General features: G+C 39.9%; 3 protein-coding genes across 6 annotated transcripts in view; all 3 read left to right on the forward strand.

The window, feature by feature from the left end:
* Positions 1 to 4,421: 4,421 nt before the first annotated feature.
* Positions 4,422 to 11,482, forward strand: vdac1 (voltage-dependent anion channel 1). Of its 2 annotated transcripts, none has more exons than XM_061752818.1 (9): positions 4,422 to 4,563; positions 6,709 to 6,778; positions 6,855 to 6,904; positions 7,053 to 7,205; positions 7,308 to 7,360; positions 8,024 to 8,251; positions 9,228 to 9,378; positions 9,847 to 9,904; positions 10,746 to 11,482. In XM_061752818.1, the coding sequence occupies exons 2-9, from the start codon at positions 6,712 to 6,714 to the stop codon at positions 10,835 to 10,837; spliced, it is 852 nt and encodes a 283-aa protein (XP_061608802.1). In that variant the 5' UTR covers positions 4,422 to 4,563; positions 6,709 to 6,711; the 3' UTR covers positions 10,838 to 11,482. The 2 variants fall into 2 exon arrangements, with proteins under 2 accessions (XP_061608802.1, XP_061608803.1); XM_061752819.1 differs by having other exon boundaries at positions 4,465 to 4,563; positions 6,675 to 6,778.
* Positions 11,483 to 13,455: 1,973 nt separating this feature from the next.
* Positions 13,456 to 21,883, forward strand: c17h5orf15 (chromosome 17 C5orf15 homolog). Its single transcript, XM_061752817.1, has 3 exons — positions 13,456 to 13,614; positions 18,037 to 18,842; positions 20,366 to 21,883. The coding sequence occupies exons 1-3, from the start codon at positions 13,500 to 13,502 to the stop codon at positions 20,498 to 20,500; spliced, it is 1,056 nt and encodes a 351-aa protein (XP_061608801.1). The 5' UTR covers positions 13,456 to 13,499; the 3' UTR covers positions 20,501 to 21,883.
* Positions 21,884 to 22,190: 307 nt separating this feature from the next.
* fstl4 (follistatin-like 4) overlaps positions 22,191 to 24,652 on the forward strand; it is a 161,112-nt gene continuing 158,650 nt past the window's right edge. For 2 of the 3 annotated variants that reach the window (XM_061752799.1, XM_061752800.1), the window contains exon 1: positions 22,191 to 22,409. The gene's annotated coding sequence lies outside the window, so the exon portion shown is untranslated. The remainder of the gene's footprint in view (positions 22,410 to 24,652) is intronic. The other variant, XM_061752801.1, reaches the window with a different exon arrangement.

Raw genomic sequence — 24,652 nt, forward strand, 5'->3', positions numbered from 1 at the left:
TTAATCCTTCTCCAGAAAGAATTAAGTCCCGTGGACAAAACGGAGCACGGTGCTTAGTTCGCACTGATCAGGTAAATACATTTATAAAATAAATATAACAAAGTAAAACATTTGACATTTGTATTTTTCATTGAATTTAATTTAAAAAATTAAGAAATACAAAAAGTTGAAATTGTCTTGACTTTTTAAAAAACAAGTATACTATTATTCTAAAGAAATCACATTTTAAAGTATTTCTTTTGTGAGAATTATTATTGAGTATAAAAAATAGTATTATTTTAAAAAATTTGCATTTTTTAATTTTAGCTCAACAGACGTTTAAACAGAACAATCTGATATTGGATAAGATAAAAGTTACTTTCTTCATGCATGTTGGTTTAAAGAAGTGTTTGTTTACTAATAAATGTAAAGAAAGATTTATATTTAGAATACTATTTTGTATTTTTTTTATCCACGTCTTTGATGCAACTAAAAGCTTGCAAAATTATTTTCTAAATATTTTAAAGTATTATAGTACAGTATATAGTATTGTATCGGACATAAATATCACGTTTTAATATTGCAGCGAATTAAAGCTAAAACAACTTTGTCAGTGAGTTGTCAATCCTGACATCTGGTGGTCACAACTCCAAAGTTCACAAACAGCATCCACAACAATAATAATAATAAAAAAAGAAAAATAATTCCAAATTTTCTTCCTAAAAATACTGTATAAAATCATTCAAACCTTTTTTTAAATAAATGTGGTTGTGTTTTCATGTAGCCAAATCGGCCACCAAAATATTCAAAACATCTCTTGGAATGCTGCCGAAGCACCATAATAAACATATTGGTGAATGAATACCTGTAAAATGGACCAGTAAAATTATATTTGTAATATGTGAAAAACTATACATTTTTACATCAATTTTGGGGGTGAAAAGAAGCCACAGTGCAACTCACCGTGCGGGTTCTTCCCTTCCAGCTGTACCCGCTGCAAAGGACTCCACCGAATGGTCTTGGCTCCGTGTGGCTTTCGTTTCTGAGAAATCCTGCAAAGACGAAAAAAAATATATACATATAAAGTATATACTCCATCACTGTAGACACCATCTTGTGGCATCTTGGTACCAAGAAACTATGTTGAAATAAGTTGTGGAGCTTCATTTAGACAAAAGTAGTGTTTTGTCTCCATCTTGGAAACTACAATCTACAATTCTAAACCTTTTGGGTGGGGGGGTCAAATACTCGCGGTATTTAATGCTGTACAATGTTGACCCTCAACATTGCGGTTCAACTCTTTTTTAAGTACCGGTAGATGTTTTTTTTTTTTTTTTTTTTTTTTTTTTTTAATGGGTCCTATAGTGGCGGCACGGTGGTCGACTGGTTAGAGCGTCTGCCTCACAGTTCTGAGGACCAGGGTTCAATCCCCGGCCCCGCCTGTGTGGAGTTTGCATGTTCTCGCCGTGCCTGCGTGGGTTCTCCGGGTACTCCGGTTTCCTCCCACATCCCAAAATCATGCATTAATTGGAGACTCTAAATTGCCCGTAGGTGTGAATGTGGGTGCGAATGGTTGTTTGTTTCTATGTGCCCTGCGATTGGTTGGCAACCAGTTGAGGGTGTACCCCGCCTCCTACCCGAAAATAGCTGGGATAGGCTCCAGCACGCCCGCAACCCTAATGAGGAGAAGCGGCTCAGAAAATGGATGGATGGATGGGCCTTTATAGTTACTGTAATACTCTTGCAAGTGTGAAAGGAAATCCACGCTCGCCGATTCATTTTTCAGCCATTTACTGAATGCCGGGAGTACAGTAAAACACAATAAGCACACTCACCCGGAAGCTGCTGTCGGCCACAGCACAAGCCCAGACACTCACACGTAGATTCACTGATGTACTGAGGTGAGATGGAGTTTCCCGATCGGAAACTGTTTGTGGACGGGCTGACTTTTTACAAACAGGAGACCAGCGGCCGCCCATTGCTAATCACTTCATGGTTAGGATGCCTCCTGGATGTCTCCCTGATGAGGGTTCCGCCGTTGCAGGAATGTCCCACTGGGAGGACGCCTCGGGGACGACCCAGGACACGCTGGCTTGGCCCAGCGTGTCCTGGGCTGGCTTGGAAATGCCTCTGGATCCCCCCTTGGAAGAACTGGACGAACTGGATAGGGAGAGGGAAGTCTGGGCATCCCTGCTTCAGCTGCTGCCCCCGTGACCCGAGCCTGGATGAGCAGAAGAAGATGGAGGGGTGGATGTGTCATTTTGGGTGCACAAGGCTGGAGAATGTCGCTGTTCGACACGAAATATAGTGCCGTGAAAAAGTATTGGCCCCCTTCTCAAATTCTTATATTTTTGCATAGTTCCCTCACTTTAATGTTTAAGATCATCATACAAATGTACTGTAAATATCAGACAAATATAACCCAAGTGGCGGCACGGTGGATGACTGGTTAGAGCGTCTGCCTCACAGTTCTGAGGACCGGGGTTCAATCCCCAGCCCCACCTGTGGCGAGTTTGCATGTTCTCCCCGTGCCTCCGTGGGTTTTCTCCGGGCACTCCGGTTTCCTCCCACATCCCAAAAACATGCATGGTAGGTTAATTGACAACTCTAAATTGCCCGTAGGTGTGAATGTGAGTGCGAACGGTTGTTTGTTTGTATGTGCCCTGCGATTGGCTGGCAACCAGTTCAGGGTGTACCCCGCCTCCTACCCGAAGATAGCTGGGATAGGCTCCAGCATGCCCGCGACCCTAGTGAGGAGAAGCGGCTCAGAAAATGTATGGATGGATGGATATAACCCAAGTGAATTTAAAATGCTGTTTTTAAATGGTGATTTAATTTATTAAGGAAAAAAATATATTCAAAGTTACCTGGCCCTGTGTGAAAAAAGTAATAACCCATCTTGTTAAATCATGAATTAAATGTGGTTAAACACAACCTTTGGTTCATTTTCACTGATCACACCCAAGCCTGCTTACCTCCAGACCTGTTCATTCAAGAAATCACTTAAACAGAATCTGTCCCGACAAAATCAAGTCATGCAAAAGATCTAAAAACGCTGCAACAAAATGACACGATTCAAAGAAATTCCAGAACACTTGAGAAATAACGTAATTGACACCTATCAGTCTGGAAAGGGTTACAAAAGCCATTTCTAGAGCTTTAGGATTCCAGAGAACCATAGGGAGAACCATTATGCTCACATGGCGAAAACATGGAACAGTGGTGATTCTTCCCAGGAGTCTACAAAGATTTCCCCAAGAGAACAGCAATGCCTCATCCAGGAGGCCACAAAGTCAGTTAAGTGACAACAATAAGGAAGAGACTAGAAAAATGCCATCCATGGCTGAGTTCCAAGGCGAAAACCACTGTTGACCAAAAAGAACAAAAAGGCTCGTCTTACTTTTGCAAAAAAACAAACAAAAACAAAAAAATCATCACAATGATTCCCAAGATTTTTGGGAGAATATTATATGAAGTGACGAGAAGAAAGTTGAGCTTTTGGGAAGTTGTGTTACAACTGTGTTTCAGAAAAAGAACATCATACCAACAGTCAAACTTGGGCTGCTTAACTCCTTCAGGACCTGGACAACATCCTGTGATTGATGGAACCACGAATTCTGCTCTTGAACAGAAAATCCTGAAGGAGAATATTCAGCCATCGGTTGCGGTTTGTGACCGCAAGCTGACACGCACTTGGGTTCTGCGGCAGGATAACGATCCAAAACACACCAGCACGTCAACTTCTGAATGATTTAAAAAAACAAAATGAAGGTCTTGGAGTGGCCTAGTCAAAGTCCAGACTTGAATCCCATTGAAATGCAGTGGCATGACCTTAAAAAGGCTGTTCATTCCTTAATTTTTGCTAACAATTCTGCAAGGAAGAAAGGGCTTAAATATCTCCACAGAGATGTGAAAGACTCATTGTCAGTTATAGAAATGCTTAATTTCAGTTGTTGCTGCCGAGGTTGGCCCAACCACTTATTAGGTTCAGGGGGCCATTACTTTTTCACATAGGGCCAGGTAACTGAATAGTTTTTATCCTTAATAAATGAAATTACCATTTACATTTGTTTGATGATGATCTTAAACATTAAAGTGGGGAAACTACGCAATAATATAAGAATTTGAGAAGGGAGCCAATACTATTCACGGCACTGTATAAAAGATGAAATACTGAAAAATACAGCAAGATAATGAGAAAGCTGGTTGGCTTTGTTAGCATTGTGTCGTTTGCTCGAGTAGTGACTTTAAATGTTTCGTCAAAACGTCAAAATCGCTATTTAAAAAATGAGCTATTCGAGTTCCCAAAAATGGATATGGAGGCCAAAACTTAGGCACTAACATAGAATGTCAAAAATGTAAAATGTCGAATAAATGAGACCCTTGCTGGAGAGCTGAGAGACCAAAGAAGTGCAACGACGAGGGGAGTCATCTTGCCCTTCCATAGCCCCCTCCACCACGGTTGAATCTTTGCGTGACTTGTAACGTGCCCTCCGTGGAGCCGCCTCCTCCTTTTCTTCATCCTTTCTCCGCCCTTTTCGCCGCGCCAGTCCACACACTCCGGACGGGAAACCACACACCGAGGTACGGATTTCGATATCCTAAAACGCCGGTACAGCTCTTTACATGCCCGTTGTGTCTCATACGTGTTAGCTCGTAGCTTTAGCATTTAAAGTCGTAGAGATGAATGGGGCTACGAGGCTAGGCCCGCTCTTAGCTTGACGGCTAATGACTTACGATTCGGTCGTTTGTCACTTTCAGGCCTCACGTATCTCGCGAGATAGAAACAACAAAGCTTAGTTCTCCGATAATAGCACATTTGGACTTGTTATCCACTAACCATTGAATATGTAGCTCCTACAATGAAGCGATAGGGTGGCGTTTGCCCGCTGTCCACCTTGGAGACTAGTAGCTAATGCTAATAGACACAAAGACTCCTCACCTTCTCTTTATTTGGGGTCATTTGACATGCCATACTTAAATCTACAATACTTTTAACACCAAATGCGTGTTTTTAATTGTAATAGTAAGAGTAACAGAGGGAAAACACATTTTGGGATGCTGTGGGCAAGCTGTAACCATTGGCTTGATCCTATATATCTCGAAGCTCTTAGGACCTTTATTACAGTCAAGGTTCTTATTACACCTCAAGGCCTTTTGACATGCATGCAGTCCAGTATGACAAGGCAGACAGAAGCACAAGTTGACTAATTAGTTGAGGAACTCAAAAGTTGGATTTTGTCCATGCTTAGGCAATAACTGGAGGAAAAGGGTGCAGCTGTTGGCTAAAGGAGAGGTTTAAACCTGGAATGGTGATAGGTGTTCGTGCATTATGATCGCTCTCGCCTCCCCATTCAGTGCTGAAAATCGTGGAGAAACAGATTGCTGTTCAACCCTAGAAACGGTCCACATTGTCTGCATACTCGCTATCAGAAACACATCATAATGTTATCACATAGCCTGCGTGACTGTTGAAGTGCGAAAACTGCAGCGCTGTTGTAACTCTTTACATTTAGCGGTGAAAAGCTTGCTCACAAGTGACATTTTTATTGATTCTACATGGCGCATAAACATAGAGCCAGCTTTTTACACAATTATGTAAGGAAATCAAATTTCAACAACTAAAATGCTTGTAAAAAGTGGAACGGAAAAGTTAAGGCTCACAACTTAACCTGTTGACATTCAAATGTGTAAGTGTCACAAAAAGAGCTAAAGTTATTGATGTGCAAACTTTGTCAGCCTTGGGAACCCCACTCCTTCACTTTCCATCAGTTTGTGTTGTGAGTTTATATAGTTACAGTATTTACGGCAGGGCTACAATGATTCATCGCATAATTCAGTTACAAAAAAAGCCAAATCTCTATCTCGAAGCTTCGCAGTGCTAATTTTTCATACAGACTGATGTGACTGCAGTCGCACACACCACACCGTGTAGAGGTCGGTGCGATGACGGCGAGGCGGAAAGAAAGTCCGTAAAAAACAGTCCATAGTATGTGATCATTACATAGTTCCATAGTTTGTGATGAATACACACTTAAAAAGGAAGATAAAATTGAATGTGTTCCACAACAGTGCATATACAATCACCAATACAAGGTATAGTATCATTGTTGGCTAATTTAATATTGCTAGTTATAACATATTGTCATGCCTCCGCAAGTGGTCATCGATCGACACAGGCGACGGTCTGCTTTCAATTGCTTTATTGAACAAACGGAAAGGAAATGAACACGTAGTAAGCACATTCACACCCACACACGAATTGTCGATGGCCCAAACATACATTGAGTCACTCAACAAAGCCAGTTAACAGCCAGTCTTCTCCACACTCTCAATCGCTCACAAGAGTAGGCCCCACCTTTCAAAGTCATCCACACACAAATCCCAGACACTACAGTCGAATGTGAGGATGGCGACCCTGGGTGTACAAAAAGCACATGTAATTGTTTATTAATGCAAAATCAGTGTTTACCCAATTAATCATTGGGATAATCAGTAGAACACTCAATTCTAAATGTACTCGATAGATTCATCTGTAATATACAGCGAGATATGTTTTGAGTCCTACAGTAGCCCGTTGAGTCAGCAAACTGGTTGGGCCTGAATGAATTGCAGCCCTTATAGGGACTACACGACATGACCTCATTGAAGTGACTGATACAAAAGGATTTTAATACGCCGTTTCTTTCACTTAGTGCCTTCCTAACGAGTCCCATTCCGTCGTTGCAGAACATGGCCGTACCTCCAACCTACGCCGACCTGGGAAAGTCCGCTCGGGATGTTTTCACCAAGGGATACGGTGAGCAGCAAGGGTGTGGTGCGAAATGACGCCTTGAGCTTCAGTCGGGGACGTTTACTTGTTGTTTTCTCTTCAGGCTTTGGGCTCATCAAGCTGGACTTAAAAACAAAGTCTGAGAATGGACTGGTAAGACCTTGGCACCCCGATGAGATTATCTTGCTCTGCCACCACAAGCTGAGCGGACTTAAATGTTTTATGGATATTTGCTAATCCCCATACAGTAGTATAGGGATTGTAGCCGCATTCACATGATAACATTTTTCCCAATTCGCAGGAGTTCACCAGCACTGGCACGGCCAACACCGAGACCAGCAAGGTGGCCGGCTCACTGGAAACCAAGTACAAGTGGGCAGAGCACGGTCTGACCTTCACAGAGAAGTGGAACACCGACAACACGTTGGGCACTGAAATCACCATCGAGGACCAGGTGGGTGCAGAGTTGATGGAGAGGTGCAGCGTTACCTTACATTTGTTGTTGTTGCTGTATCCAGGTGAGCTTATGTATTTTGTTTTGTGACGTTCTCTGCAGTTGGCCAAGGGTCTGAAGTTGACGTTTGACTCCTCCTTCTCACCAAACACCGGGTAAGTTTATTTTAGCAAGCTGTTATATTTATTTTATGTTTTAATTGATTTGCATTTATTTGCGATTTCATGATGTATATCTTATTTGTATTATAATTTATTCATATTTATTAAATTATTTATATTATTTGTATTTTAAATTGTATTTGGAATTTTTTAATTATTTATTTTTATCTTTTATTTTTGCATTTTATTTTTCTTTATATTGATTGTAGTTTACCTTTAAATTGTATTAATATATTTTGTTTCATTTTTCTTTTTTATATATTTTAGCTTTATATTTCTATATGCATTTTTAATTGAGTGCATTTTTTTAATTAAATGTATTTTATGTATTTATTATATAATTATAGTTTTGGCTGTTATTTTCTTAAATATTTTCATTTTGTATTTAGAATTATTTATTTTTGATTTCAGGTTTGGTTTGTATTTAGTTTTCAATTGTATTTTAATTTTGTGTATTTCAGTTTGTTTGTTTTATTTTAAATTAGTGTACTTTTAAATAGTTTATACTTTATTTTAAAAATAAATGTAGTTTTAAGAATTAATGAAATTATTTATTTGTCTATTTCATTTTTAAATCAAATGTTATTTTTCCATTTTCAATTTTATTTATTTCTAAATTGCTCAGAAGTGTCATTTTTAACTTTCGGCTTCTTGTAGCAAAAAGGGCGGCAAGCTCAAGACGGCCTACAAGTGCGACCACATAAACCTGGGCTGCGACGTCAACTACGACATCAACGGCACGGCCGTGCACGGTGCCGCCGTGGTGGGCTTCGAGGGCTGGCTGGCCGGTTATCAGGTGACCTTCGAGGCCGGCCGCAACCGGATCACCCAGAGCAACTTTGCCGTTGGGTACAAGACGGACGAGTTCCAGCTGCATACCAACGTGTAAGGTCGAAAAGGCATACACCTTTATATATTAGCTAATGTGTGTATCCGACAACACTGCGGCTCTGCTTAGTGTTTGGCATTGACGTGATTGTGGTTCCGTGGCTGTGTTTCTACCTACTAGTACCGCTTCATTCAATCCCGCATGGGAGGCATATTGAGTTACTGCTGGGTGCCTTGTACTTATTTTTACGTGGGTGGTGGGATTTAACACACTGTCGGGGAAACGAGCTAGTTGCCTGATCAAAAAGGAGCAGAAGTCCCTTGACTGGAAGGGCAAGACAGTTAATGCCGGTGAGGGGGTGAATGGCCAAGTACGCCAACAGCCCCCCCGTTGAGCTCACGGCTAAAGGCCTCTTTATTGGGCCCCTCTGCATCACTTCACGCGCACACGGCAAAAATTGTTGCTGCGCGTAGAAAGCCGCGGAGATCATCTCTTGTGATTGTTCCGTTTTAGTCACATGCTGTGATGACGTACTCGGCGTTCCTCTCGGTTCCACATACCACCTACGTCGCTGCCTTCTTGATCGATTTTGCAGCATAATTGAACGTATCATCTGGTCATCTAGGTCCATTAGTTCTAGCAGACACTGTTCCACGGTCGCCACTGTTGTTGCTTTGTTCCTTGTTACGGAAAGGAAAGGAAAAACTGCTAATGGCCGAAAAATGCAGAGGAAACCCTGTGGCGTCCTAGCTAATACCAGCCGTAGCAACACCCCCGACTTGGAGGAGAACTGTAGTACATTTTCAAAACTGCGCGCGTGGATTGCGCTCGAGTATAAAGTCAAACTGTGCGCGGGATAGCCGGAGTGACGTAAGCGCGGTCGCCGCCCATGCGAGTATAAAGAAGCCTTAAGCCTTGTGTCTTGACGAGGTCAGCTTTACCGTATCCCATTTGTACAACCACCTGTTGCTTAAAACCAGTATTACTTCTTGAGATCTTTACTTAAAAGTCTGCTTCCCCTACTCATCGCAGAAATGACGGCACAGAGTTTGGCGGCTCCATCTACCAGAAGGTGAACGAGCAGCTGGAGACGGCCGTCAATCTGGCCTGGACCGCTGGCAACAGCAACACCCGCTTTGGCATCGCCGCCAAGTACCAGATTGATCCCGACGCGTCTTTCTCTGTGAGTGCCGTCGCCCACTTTGTTTGGCTAAGTAGCCCTTGAAGCCAGTTTAACTTAGCAACATGAAATTTTGTAGGCCTGTCTATCATGGGTAGACCCACAAAAAACTCAAGAAGCCAGAAAAGAGACATTAAGTCTGCCATTTTGGTTTGAAGTGACCATTTCAGGGTTAGTTTAGCTTTTTCAATGGGTCGTTCAAATACTAACTTGTACTACAAATATACTCTATTTGCAACCAAGTTTGAGCCTAGTTTTCTAGACAGACAACATTAAATCACGAAACATTTACATTTTTGTCATTGTGTGTTGGCGGTGCACATTGAATTTGATGATACCCAAAAACAGGAAACTATAATAAGTCATCTCTAGGTACCTCCTCCTGGCAGAAATATCAAGATTCAATTACACATTTTCTCGTCCCAACATACTCTTGACATGCTTGATTCATTCATATGTCATCTCTCGCAGGCCAAGGTAAACAACTCCAGCCTCATAGGCCTGGGATACACTCAGACTCTCAAGCCAGGTGAGAACACTTATTTGTATTCGTAATACAGTGAAACCTCTAAACTAGCAAGTACCGAGTAACCCAAACTCAACAGTGATGGGACATTGTGATTTCTTAGGAATGTTGGAGAACCGATGATTTGAAAATGTTTATAGAAATAGTGTTGCATCTTGATAATTATCTGTTTCCTACCTTGTTGAATAATAATTAATAAATGCGAGATCATTTCCATGATCAGTGCAGTGTCTATACATAGATAATAGACTTGGACAGGAGCAATGAAAATCAGTTAGCCATCTCACAATTTGCAGTGTTGAGGTAAAACAAAGAAAGCATACAATGATCAAAAAGATCATTAATCGTAACATAAAGGTAATTGAAGCAAATTTGTTATTTCAGAAGTATTTATCAATCTGGTAGCCTTTTATATTAATCAATACTCAAGAAGTAGTAGCTCTGCTTTAAGAAGATTGGGACCCCTGCTCCTAACACATTAGTGGAAAACAAAATTCTCCATTACAAAGTCCAGCGTTGCCTTTTAAGGACCGAGCCCTCCCGCGAATAGTTAAAATTTGTAAGTAATTGAGTCCCCTCTCAAAAAAGGTTTACAATTTCCTAAAGATGCCACAAGATGGCGGCAAAGCACTACTTTAAATGAAGCGCCTTAACTCACTTCAACATAGTTCCTTGGCACCAAGATGGCAGCAAAACAATGCTGTTGTCTAAATGAAGAACAACTCTCTTCAACGTAGTTCTTTGACACCTTAATGCCACATGCTTCGATGCGTAGATACTCGCTGAATGTCATGGTACTGGTACAGAATTTGTACTCACTGTGAATCTGTGTGGTCTGGTTCAGGCATCAAGCTGACGCTGTCTGCCCTCCTCGACGGCAAGAACATCAACGCCGGCGGCCACAAGCTGGGCCTCGGCCTGGAGTTTCAGGCGTAAGGCGGGCACGCACATCTCGCTGACGCCGCCCCCAATCCGCTCCCAGCATTCCCCAATTTAAATAAAAACTTATTTAGCCCTCACGTCTTCCCCCATCCCATCCCACTACCTCTAGATGTGCCACATCTGGAGGCAAGCCGGTCGGCCACCAAACTGCGAGAGGCAAAGACCTCCCACTTTAAAAGGACCACTTTTAAGGGAACGTTTAATATTTTGACACTGCTGAGAACAAAGCAGGAAATTTGAAGTGTGTAGCTTGCAAGGGAACAAGTAGCCTTGAGCACATCATAATTTTCAGTTGTGTGTGTGTCCATTGTGTAGCCGTTCAGAAAGAACAAAGCTAATTATGACACAAATAAGCATTTCTCGCTCATGAGGACAAGATGGAAGCATCCCCATGCACACCCCAATGTGGACATTCTTTGTCTTGTCTTGTTACATATAGCATAACAAAATGTTATTTTATGACCACACCTGTGTAGCGTTATCCACCTGTTAAGTCTTAAGAACCGCTTGATCAAAATGGACACTTGTGGATGAGAGTTACTGGATCTAAACAGGAAGTTGGCGGTCTTCCGTGGATGCTTAATAGGGTTCCTGACGGTATTGTCATTTCCTGAATAAAGAACATCTCGAACCAGCAAATGTCCAAATTTTTTTTAAACACCGTTAAACTATCGGCCTCATGTCTACAAAACTGAGAAAGACAGAACTTCATCTTTGCAATGATGTTGACTGTATTGTAATAGTGATTGATATATTAGAAGAAAGCCATGTACGATACATCACAACACCGATTTAACTAAGAAAACAGCATTCTTTCCAAACCTCTCCAAAATTTATGGGATCGAGATGGTTCAATATGTTGCGACAACTATGAAACTAGGAAAGAAATCTTTCTTATGATATCGATGCTTTTGAGAGAAAGCTTTTGTGCGATAATTTCTATAAAAAAAAAAACATCAGAAAGATTAGACTTTAGTCATATATCCAATGTACGTCCCGCCGTCACAATACAGCAATTGTGCAATAATCCATATATTTGAAGAAAATTGTATGGTACATCATGATTTCTACATAACAGACAAAACATTTATCCAATTGTATTGATAAAATCGCTATGCAACAATTGTGCGATATTCCCGATGTTCCCGGAAAAAAACCTTATACTTCACATAATTGTAATTGAGAAATCACTATTATATCTGTATTGATAGCATATCGTAATGGATGACATCGATACTTGTCATCACAATAGCAAGCCTCCCGTACCAAATTGAGTTAGTATTTCTGAGTCACGTTCATGTATTTCCAACATTGCGCCACTGAAAATGTTTTACAATTCACCAGACATTACGTTTGTATGAGTAATTCCTCACCTTTTTTTTCAACATCTTTATTGAAATTTTCACATATAAACATACAAACAGTCATACATAGGCAATTTGTTAATATAACATTGTTTTGTTAGTAAAGTACAAAACAATCAAACACAAGAAACAAAAAGGATGAAGGTTATGAAGCACAGTAGACTACTTTTCATTCATGACTTATTAATGATAAGTCACTATAAGGTATTGTAACGTATAAATACTTTTTTAAATTATTTGTTAGTTTTAAGGTATTTGTGTACAAATTAACTGTACAATAAAGATTTGAAAATTTGGAAGTGATTTGGAGATTCTCTCTTCAAGTAAAATGTACCGTATAGTAAACTAAGATTTATCACAAAGCACAGAGATTTATCACATACAAATCTTGTAATAATATCCTTTAGACCAACTCTGATATGTCCAGTTTTTTCATACATCTAATTTTCAAAATCCCTCCAAAATTTAGATGACACAGGGCAAATTGTTTCTGACTCAGTCCCATGAGAGTCTCATCTTTCATCCAAGTGAGTGAACCTGGAAATTGTGCTATTGCAAGGGTAAATGTGAAGTATGTTAAATTGAGGCTCTTTTACTTTATTCAAAATGCAGATCTGGTAGGGGCATAATCATGTTTAACGCCAATTTATATAATCTAATTGTGAATCCCAGAAGAATTTTCCTCTGCATGGGTGAAAAACTGTTATAGCTGTGAAGTGTATTCCTAACACGTTTTATTTGTACATTTTCTATCAAAAAGTATAAATTATTCTAATCGTGAGAGGTGTTTGTCTCAATATTCTGATAAGATGGTTGACATTTCATTAACTCAAGAATATTTTAAGGAATAGCCTTTGAGACAAAGGAAAATTCTTTGAATTTAACTGGAAACTATTTTGTTTATAAGAGATTTTCCCAACTGTAAAGATTGCCATTGTCTTCAAATAAAGAAATTAAAATTATGCCCCTTTCAATCCAGCCCTCGTTGTATAAAGTGTTGTTTTTGATGGTGAAATTGCCATTGTTCCAAATTGTTTGTTCATGAGGAGAAACTTTATACACATAGTACAATGCCCACGCAAATAAAGCCTGTTGCTAAAACTTTAAAAGTTTAACTGGTAAATTTATGACAGCAAAATTGAAATTTAGTATGAATTCCAGGCCACCTAGCCTTTTAAAATCCATTGTGAGTAACCCTTCACATTCAATGACGACGTCTATGACGCTTAACGTTTTACGTCTCCGCGTTACGTCACAGCCTAAGCCACGCCCCTTCATCGACACAAACCAACATGGCGACGATGGGACGAATCAGGAAGAGTAGCTCTCTTTGCCTACTTGTTGTTTCCCTCCAACTTATGCTTCACGGCGGCGTCTTGTCAGCTCCGCCGAACTTAACCCCGGAAGGTAAAGTCGTATACTTGTCACACGACGACATTTTTAAAGGAGAACTGTTGAGTTTCCCCATAATGCTACTTCGCTAGCTGGTCGGGGCTAGCTTTTCAAGCTCGTCAGCTGACGCGATTGACAGCTCACAATCGCATGATTTTACGCTCATTATTTTTTTCCTTTATACTCGAGCGCAATACTTATAATTATAATTGTGTAGCAGTGTAGTGCTACCTCCACCAAAATAGAACTCCACCGTGGCGCGTTTGGACATGTCACCCGTCGCGTGATAGTGCCACGCTTATGTTATTTATATTAAGTGTAAAAACTTTGCATTAATGTCCCTGGGCTAATAAGCGTCAATATTTATGCTTTCCTTGGGCCCCAAAAAAATGTACCGGCATTACCAGGTAACTAGCAACCCTTTATTGCTCAGTGACTGTTTTTTTTTTGTCAATGTCTTTATGTCTCAAAAGTGTTCTCTGTCAACTGACTGTCTGTTGTCGTACTAGAGCGGCTCCAACTACCGGAGACAAATTCCTTTTTTGAACATACTTGGCAAATAAAGATGATTCTGATTCTGAAATGCACGTTTAAGTGGCGTCAGTTTGGTCAAACCCCAACCAATAAATAAAAGTGGAATTGCGGCAAATTATACACATTGGTTATTTTAGGGTTTTCCAACTTTTATTGAACGCAACACATCTATTCCATGGTATATGATGTTTACTCAACTGCATAGATGAGAAAATGATAGGTATTTGTTCCTTTATTTTATTTTGTCCAACTTTGTGGTAAGTCCTTGATCGCAATTATTCTCCAGTACCCAATATCCTTATTTGGCATCCAGGACCTTTCATTTACCCAAATGCAGAGCGCAGCGGGGACATTTATTTACGCTTACCAACTTGGTGGTAAGCAGCAAAACTATTTTTCAGTATGATATTTACCCCTGTAATGTCCAGAGGGCGTTTAATTGCTTAACGGCAGAAAGTAGTAGCTTTTGCGGCAGTAGGACTGAAACGATTAATTGAATAACTCGAACAATTCGATTACCAAACAAATTTGAAGCAAAATGTCTTCCTCGAAGCTTCGCATCAATCATTTTTCCACACTGACTAATGTTACTGCGGACGCACGCACCACTCTGTGTAGAAATATGTTTCCGCGATGGTGCCCAAAATGATAGAATGTGTGACAGAATAGGCAAAGTGTGGGATCATTTCACGCTTAAGAAGATAAAGTTCAATGTGTCTACTAAGTAATGCAGTTCAGTAGTAATAGCTGTTATCTAGTCGCCGTGTGCTTTTTTTCTGAGGGATCGCGAAAGTGATTTGTGCTCTTCATCTGGATGGACTGAGTCCAGATGTCCTCATCTTATGCGTGTTGCTGATTAAAGCCTCGGCGTGAAAAATAATTCTTTGAAGTAGGGTAAAAGCTATAAAATGTCTGTCATCAGTGGCCTCTGTAGCGGGAATGGACTTTAAACGCCCCCGAATCACAAACGTGATGTAAAGTTTTTAAATTAAAAAAAAATAAATATTTTCTAATTCTCGTTCCACAATTTGGTGCTTATTTGAGAGCCAGACTGACACAAAAAGCGTACTAATAAAATCATGTGATGCAGCAGAACATGGCCATTTGGAATGCTAGCTTCTTTGAGGTAAAATGGAGTGCATCACTTTACCAGAGGCAGTTGATTAGAAATAGTGTCAAACGTATTCAGTAAAAAACGTATTGAATAAAAACGTAAAACATATCATCTTAAAATGTAAAATATATGAAATTGCAACTTTTCATGTTGTAATGTAAAGTCTATCGGGTGAAAAGATAAAAATAACCTCTTTCTATCTTTCTGACGCACATGATTCGTTGATGTCAAAATGCCACAGTGTAGCGCCAACTACTGGCAAGGAAGACTTACTTGATGTCAGATTATTATTTTTTTTTTCTACTTAAGTATCGGTGGCTGGTACGTGCAGCCTTCACGAGTACCCAATACCTTGAAATAAGACCGGTATCGGTCCGATACCTGGTATTGGTACTCCCCGAACCCTAGTAATTTTAATTAGGCTAATAGCAAAGTTTTGAAAAGCTGCTGATTGTAACGTTAAGAGGAAAAATGGGCTTCTGCTGTAGCCCCATTACTAAACATTTAATCATTGCCATGTGCGTGAAGGTTTAGCTTGTGAATGCATGTAGTCATGAGGTTTCATCATGCTACAAAGCCCTCCTGTTCACAGACTGTTTATGCTGTGTGTGTGTGTGTGTGTGCGCGTGTGTGTGTGTGTGTGTGTATGAATAGATCCTTTTTGCTTCAAATCCCCAGGAAGCTCTTTCCTCCTGGGCGACGCCTCTACATGGGCTGATATTCATTTACAAGCTAAGAACAAACGTATTTAGCAGTCACAGTGTATGAATGGAGGTTTGTGGTCGTAAACATGTTCGGGTAGATGACGAATGCCACCACCCGGACCGTGCGCTGTGTCAGATGTAAAAAAAAATAAGTACAATTTACTGAACAATTACTTTCTACTTTTTAATGTGTTCGATGACGAATGCCACCACCCGGACAGTGCGCTGTGTCAGACGTAAAAAAATAAATACAATTTACTGAACAATTACTTTCTACTTTTAATGTGTTAAGTTTCTACTGAATATAAATTGCCTGTATTCATGGAGCCTTCCATGGCATCTAGTGGATCAAAAATTAAAAACACAACATATTTAGTAGAAGTGGAAAATTTATGAGCAATGTAAAACATCTTAAGAAAAAATGTATTACGTTAAAATGTAAAATGTACCAAGTAAAAAAAGTAAACTTATTTAGTCAAAATAATTAACAAAATAAAACATGACGTTAAAACTGAAAACTTAAAATCATAAGTAAAAAACAAAAACCCTAAAATGTATGAAATAAAAAAATAACTTATTTCGTGAAAACATCAAAATGATGTAACATAAAACAATATGTTAAACTAAAGCTAGAGTAAAATCATATTAAGTGAAACAGAAAATTTGTTTGTTCAAAAGCAAAAACAAAACCTGTTAATTACAAAAAAAGAAATAAACCAGGTAAAAAAAAAAGTAAAACTTGCGTAAAAAAACAACAACAAATAACTCAGTAAAAATAGTGATGACATATTTTTCATGGCAACTACAGTAGCTTTGCTGTGATTCAATATTCGAATCGCAGACGTAATGGCCAACGAAAAATGCCATTTTTCATGAGTGACCAACCGTTGGCAACTACAGTAGCTTTGCTATGATTCAATATTCAAATCGCAGACGTAACGGCCAATGAAAAATGCCATGTCGTAACACATGCTCTTCCATTAAAAAAAATTAAGTTTCCAGTAGGCTTTACACGATCAGGATTTTTGGGGCCGATCAGCAAGTTTAAAAAAACGAGCCCATCACAAGATGGAGCAATGTGTCTATTTACATGACACATTGACATGTATACACTTGTGTACTGTATGACTTGTTCATTTATTGTATATAGTTGTGCACTGTATACTGAGTACTGTATCTTCAAATTTATTCTCTAGCAATTTAGACAAAAGTAAAAACATCAATGACCTCTAGGGGGCATTCAAGGATTGGCCACTGACATAACTTTAGTTCAAATCAACATTACAACATGACAGAAATAATGGGTGCTAACTTACTGTAATTAAATTACTTTATTGCAATTAAATTACTTTAATAAATACTGTTAATGACATGCTTACTCTAACTTTCTCACTGTCCCGGCTATATGGACTGGTGTTGTCCAGAGTTTGCGTCCATTTGGCTTTTCCTTTTTTTCCCCCCACGCTGCATTGTTTGAACGCGGCATGCTCCTCCTCGTGTACATTCTTCAGGTGCCCAATCAAATTTGGTGTGTTGAAGCATTTAGATGACGTTCCCCGCGACGTACTTCAGTTGTGCACAGACTGCAAATAACTTACGTGTTGTTTGTCTGAGACACCGCAAAATAGTCCCACACCGATGACATGTTTTTTTCACCGACAAGATTGAAAAAACTTTATTGGCTGTTGAATAGTTACAGTACTGCGCCACAAGGCATCAGCCGATACCAATCACACCGATCAGATCGGCGTAAAGTCTAGTTTCCAGCTACGAAGCCAAATCCAGTCGGCCGCCCCCAAGCCCTACAAATACAGTATAAACGGTACATATATTGTTTTACCATAACACTTGACTATAATTTTATTGTACCTGTGTTTAATGTTATGCTATTTTGTTTGTTGTTCAATCAAATATAATTCAGTATATGGGGTGCCTCAAAATGTTTCCCTATTAGAAACGTTGCAGCACATCAGTAGATGTATGGCAGGAGTCGCCAACTGTAATTGATCCGCAGTTGTTCAGTTCAATCGCGTCGCTCGATGTGCGGTGGCCCTAACATGAATTTTTTCATCTTTCGATTCATAGATGCAACTACCAAGAAAGCCGGGTTACACTTGCCATCGAGTCCTCCCCCGACCACCGTTAACAAAGTTGCTACTCAGACGGACACAAAAGTATTGTCGACGCAAGCGGAAGCTGTGCCATCGACCCACCACAATATTCCTGACAAGGCGCTTGTCCAACCTGATGCTCCGCAGATCAAAACTGTCCAACCCCACACCCCCCAAGTCAAGCAGACGAAGGTGAGTCAACCCGAGACAAAGGAAAACGATGACGACAAATCTTTGGTGGTCATCGGTTCCTCGGCCAGCGACCCCAAGGAAACGCACGAGACTAAAGGTGCCACGCTCCAGGTGGTGAACACCACGTCGTCACCCAATGCTTCTAAAACTCCAGAAACCGCCCACATCGCCAAAACCCCGGAACCCACCAAACCCGGTGCGGAGGAGACCACCGCCTTCGACGTTAAACCCTCCGAGGCGCAGACCGCGACCACCCTGCAGGACTTAGAGTCGGACCTGCTGCAGCCCGCCGGCAAAGATGTGGCGACTCACGTGGACCCGGACGACGACGACGACGACTACGACGGTGACGATGACCAGGACGCCTACGGCGACGGCTTGTATCGCCTGGAGGGCAATGAGGACGACGGCAAGGACACGGACCAGACGGAGATCCGGCTGGAGACCCCCGACGTCAAAGAAGACGTCAGCTACAAGCTGCCCGGTGTCTACAACACAGAGGACGAGGACTCACATTTCTTCTTCCACCTGGTCATCCTGGCTTTCCTGGTGGCCATCATCTACATCACTTACCACAACAAAAGGAAGGTCAGTGGCATCTTTGCTCTTCTAGCCTGTTCGTGTCAAATCATTATTAGAATTAATCGGATTGCGTCTTAATTGGAGTGAATCATATCTAATCGCATTGTATTTGGATGGAAGTATTGGAAACCACATTGAAATTGAAGTGAACCATAGTGAGTAGCATCACAATTGTAGAAGATTATTTTGAAACGCATTGTTATTTTAGTGAATTGTATTGAATCACATTGTGAATGGAGTGAATTGTATCAAAACACGTTATCTGAGAGATTTGTATCAAATCATATCGAAATTGGAGTTAATTGTATCAAGCCGCATCGTAACTGGATTAAATCAAGTGGATCAAAATTTAATGCTGCCGAATTGGAATTGTAGTGACTCTGATCAAATCACATCGTAATTGTCATGTATCATGTCACATTGTAATTTGAGTGAATTGTATGAGAACGGGCGGCAGGGTGGGTGACTGGTTAGAGCGCCTGCCTCATAGTTCTGAGGACCGGGGTTCAATCCCCAGCCCCGCCTGTGTGGAGTTTGCATGTTCTCCCTGTGCATTCGTGGGTTTTTTCCGGGCACTCAGGTTTCCTCCCACATCCCAAAAACATGCATGGTAGGTTAATTGAAGACTCTAAATTGCCCGAAGGTGGAAATATGAGTGCGAATGGTTGTTTGTTTATATGTGCCCTGCGATTGGCTGGCAATCAGTTCAGGGTGTACCCCGCCTCCTGCCCGATGATAGCTGGGATAGGCTCCAGCGCTCCCGCGACCCTTGTGAGGATAAGCGGCTCAGATAATGGATGGATGGATGGATGAGAACGCGTCATAATTGGGAGCCATATGAAATTGTATCCTAATGACAGTTGATTGAAATGCACTGGATCACATTGTAATTGAAGTATTATAATTACAGTGAATCATATCAAATCCCATTGTTATTTCTATAAATCACATCGTCACGTTATAATTGGATTGGTTTGGATAATGTTGTAACTGGAATGAATCGTATCACATCGTAATTGGAGTGAATTGGATCAAACCGTGTCGGAATTAGGGGGAACTGTATGGAGTCTCTTCATAATTGAAGTGAATCGTATCACATCGTCATTGGAAGGGATTGTATTGAATTGTGAAAAGTGAATTGTATCGAAACACGTCATAATTGTAGAGATTCGTATCAAATTGTAATTGGCGAGAATCCCATCAAATCCCATTGTTATTGCCATAAATTGTAGCGAATCTTTTTGTATGTACTTTGTTTCAGAGCGAATCTATCATGTCCTATCATTATTTGAATGAATTCTATTGTCACATTGTAATTGGGGTGAATCGCACCAAATCCCATCATAATTGTATCCGATCACTTTTTAATTGGAGTGAATCAAATTGCATCGTAATTAGTTAATTGTATCGGGTCAAATCGTAATTGGAGTGAATTTTATTAAACCGGTATGTGCATATATTTTGCAATATAACACGTAGTACAATATTTATGGTATCAATTGTGGTGATATTCCTGTGCTTCCTGTCAGATCTTACTGTTGGTTCAGAGCCGCCGCTGGAAGGACAGCCTGTGCTCTCGCAGCACAGTCGAGTACCACCGGCTGGACCAGAACGTCAACGAGGCCATGCCGTCCCTGAAGATGACACGCGACTACATCTTTTGAGCCATTGCGCTCAGAACTCTTGCGCCCTCTTGCATCACTGGGCCCGCGCCGTTGTTGGGTTGCCGTGTTTGACCCCCCCTCTCTGCCTGTATAGAAACATTTTATTTTAATTATATTTCTTCCGTGTTTTTTCTCTCTCGCTATTTTCATAAGTAAATTTTTACAGGGGTGTTTATTTAAGATCTTTTGGGTGAGTTTCCACTTTATCCCCTTGATTTGTTCCATTGGAGTGTAACATTCCAACAAATGAGTGATTACTTTCACGCATGCATCATTTTCCTACGGTTCTGCCGCCTCCCGCCCCCTACTGGCCAGATGCTGCCGTGCAGGACTCCTGGTTGGCCTCCTCTTTGTTTTATGACTTCGGTGAAGTCCCTGTCGATCACCCGCGCTCACAAAATATACTCTATTGTTGCGGCAACACAAAATGCGCCCAGAAGTAGATTTGCAGCAAAATTCGAACAGCGACTCCACTTGGGAAACTTTGTGCCACAAGGATGCAAATTTAAATAAGAAAAATTCAAAGTGTAAGTACAACAGTATGTGTTTCCTATTTTCATCATTTTCCACATTGATGTTGAAATAATATAATGATGCTTTTTATTTAGAAGCACCTTTAAAAGCACACAAGGACACCGTAGAATCAAACAGTCAAATCAAGGTAAAAACAATTTTAAAACAAATAATGTAAAAAACTAGACTTTTCTAAATAGAAAAAAAACAAACAGACTTAATACCTTTACTTAAATAAAATGCATTAACTAAACTATTACGAAAAGAGGTAATGTTATATATTTGAATTCCATTTGAATGAATTCCATTTCATTGTGGCAATATGTTACATATCATTTTTGCAAATATGCATTTTCATGATGGCCGGCCACTAGGTACGCATGCGCAGTATGAATTGTTGCCTGCACTACTGTTTTCTTTTTTTGGGGTAATTACATTGTCCAACAAAAAGCGCATAGCTCCACTTTTTAAAAAACATTTTCCCCTCTATAAAACACAAAAATCTTACAATTTTTAAATAAAAAACACATTATACGACAATTTTTGTTGGATGTTTTCATACTGTTGTCGGACATGTTGGTGTGGCTACTACAACACTCTTTTTGTTGCCTTGTTGCCACACGATTACCTTTTTTAAATATCACCTTTCATGGCCTTTTTCTCTCTATATTGTAAAAAAATATACAAAGGCACTCTTTAATTAAACAAACGGGCGGGTACTTATTTTATTTGCCCCGTCGAAGATCAACCCTGCTCTTGCAATCAACTGTAGAATCACTTGTTTTTGTCAATAAAGCACAGAAGACGTCATACATGGCGCTTGTGTTGTTTGCCAGTTTTTGTCAATAAAGAAGAATTGGAATAAAAAGATGACTGTTTGATGATTGTTTCCTCGTCAGGAGTCGACCAAGTGGGTTTTCGCCACTTAGGGGCAGTGTTTCCACACACAAGGATAGGTGAGCGCAACCAGTTAGGATGATAACAGAAAGGTTTTAACCGAAGAAACAATCATTTGCTGCCCGTGTCATAAAGTCCAACACCGAGAGGGGACTCATTTTACTAAAAAAAATTAAATAAACAAAACAAAAAAACTAAACACTAAAATTCACACATTATTTTTTTTTAGATTAAAATTAGATGATTTGAGAGTTTTCTTTACATTTTTTTTAAGCACCCGGAAGTATTAACTCAACGTTGGCAAGTGGCAACTAATTTAGCTCCAGAGCCTTCCACATTGTGTTTGAAAAACTGTTTTTAATGCCTTTTTTTTTTTTTTTTTTTTAATACACGCTTTTCACAGGTATTCCAATGATAAGACAAAGATTGCAATGACGACGAGAGAAGTAAAACGAGGATTGTCGACGAAAGCGGAGTTATTAAACAACGGTAAACTAAGGTACACATTTTGTTTACGATTAATAACTTTAGTACAGTACTGATTAGAAGTTTTAAAAACTGATTAAATTTCCATGACTTCTTATGGACAAAAAAGAAAAAAAAAATATCGAATCAAAGACTTAAAAGCTAGTGGTTAGCCAAAATGTATACTGTGAATCCCAGTTGGAATTCACCTGTCTCCCTTTCTCGCAAGGAATTATGTTGAAGTAAGTTGAGGAGTTTCGTTTCGTCAAAAATAGTGATTTGCCGCCATCTTATGCCATCTTGATGTGAAAGAACTATGTTGAAGTGAGTTGAGTGTTTAATTTAGATAAAAGTAGTGCTTTGCTACCATCTTGTGGCATGCAAACCTTTTTTTTGGAGGGAGGGGGCTTCAATTACTGGCACATGTCACTATTTGCAGCAGAGCTCATTCCCTATAATTGAACTTTATTGACTTGTTTAAAACTTTTGACACAAGGTATGCATTTCCAAGCTGCAAATGTTTCGCTGAGGTCTTACCTTAAGTATCCAACTCAACATGACAAAAGACTGAGAGCCCTGGAGGGGATGCAACGTTAGTCTTCAACATCCATGCAATTTGACAGCACATTTTATGGTATTAAATTGTTGAGCATTTAAAATGTTTTTTTTCTTCTTAAGGATTGTGATTACATACATGTTTTGACAAAAGGGACATTTTAGTTCCCAAAAAAGTGTCGATTTTCACATTACCTGTGAAAAGAAAGAAAAAGCTACACTTTTTTGTTGTTGTTTGTTTTTTGCTTTGACTTGCGAGCAAACATTTGCAATGCGAAAGCTGTTTATTGGCTATTCACTGAACAAAAGGTAGCAGTTTGGCAGTTAGTGAAAAACTTAGTGAACAAGGCTTCAATCTGTTTATCATCACTTTCAGTTTAAGTAAACTAACTAAAAACTAAACGTAAAGCAAAGACAATTACACCATGTGTATTTACCGGTAAAACAACCAAACAACTTGGCCTTAAGAATGCCCCCGCTTCGCATGTCCGGGAGCTTAACGCTAACACGCAATGGAAAAGGCCGTAGACGAACACCAATAACAAAACTAGCATCAATGTGGCGGTATTATATCCCTTTTAACAACGGATATTTGAACACAAACTGTAGCGAAACATGTAGACAGCATACGACAAAAACTCACAGCCATAAAAACTAATATTACTGCAGCTAGTTGTGACCGTCTTGATGTAAATCCATGTCTGTATGATGCTGGCCACGGTGCACACATCTGAAGGGGCCGTACAATAAATTAAAGCATGCAATCATGATACAAAAAGTGCCTAATTATTTACATTTTATTTAATTATGTTATTAGTGTGTGTTTTTATGACGTACAATACTATAGAGTGCTATTTTTCTTTAAAAAAAAATCTGTTCCAAAATTATTTTTTTTTTTTTTTTGGGGGGGGGGTGTTGGAGGCTAGAACAGATTAATGGCATTTCCATTCATTTCAATGGGGAAAGACAATTTGATATGTTTTTGGTTACGAGTGTGGTCATGGATCTAATTTAGCTCATCTAAAGGCACCACTGTATCTGCATTTTATTTGTGGTTAATTGGGTGTGACCATGAAATTTTCTGTAATTTTAATCTGTTTTTTTGTGTGTGTGCCTAATGTGTACGAGCGGAGTTGACTTCCAACTTCCTGGAATTGGATCATGGTCAACTTCTGGTCTGCTCTAGTTCAGATAATTCCCAAGATTTTTGCCAATGAGTGAGCCTTTCCAGTGTTATAGCACCTCTTGAAAATCCATCTTCATCCTTTTACAATCTTCCTTCCTTTGGAGACGTTTTGAACGAGAGCTCTGCCGTTTTGTGTCATTTTTCTCCCTCCTATTGTTTGGCCTCCTTGATGGCTGTCCCCCGTCTCGTCGTCTCATCATCATCAAGCGGTTTCATATGCCTGTCCGGCGCCGCCTCTTCCTGGCTTTGATCACCTGAATGTATGCGGCTATCTTTATTTTTAGCCACCTTTTGCATTTCATCGTCGCCAGTCTGCGTCCTGTCGTGTTCTGGAGGGAAATGTTTTTATCTCGTATCCTGCCGCGAGGGAGCTTTTGTTGAACGGATTCTTGACAACGAGGCAGCAAGACAGTGATGTTTTTATTAAATATATGCATATATATTTTCTGGGGGAAGATTTGATATACTCCAATAACTCTAAAGCCGCTATCCTCATTCAAAGCCGTTTATATGTTTGTTTCCACAATAACTAATAT

The sequence above is a fragment of the Phyllopteryx taeniolatus genome, chromosome 17, assembly GCF_024500385.1.
Source record: "Phyllopteryx taeniolatus isolate TA_2022b chromosome 17, UOR_Ptae_1.2, whole genome shotgun sequence".
Classification (NCBI taxonomy): Eukaryota; Metazoa; Chordata; class Actinopteri; order Syngnathiformes; family Syngnathidae; genus Phyllopteryx; species Phyllopteryx taeniolatus.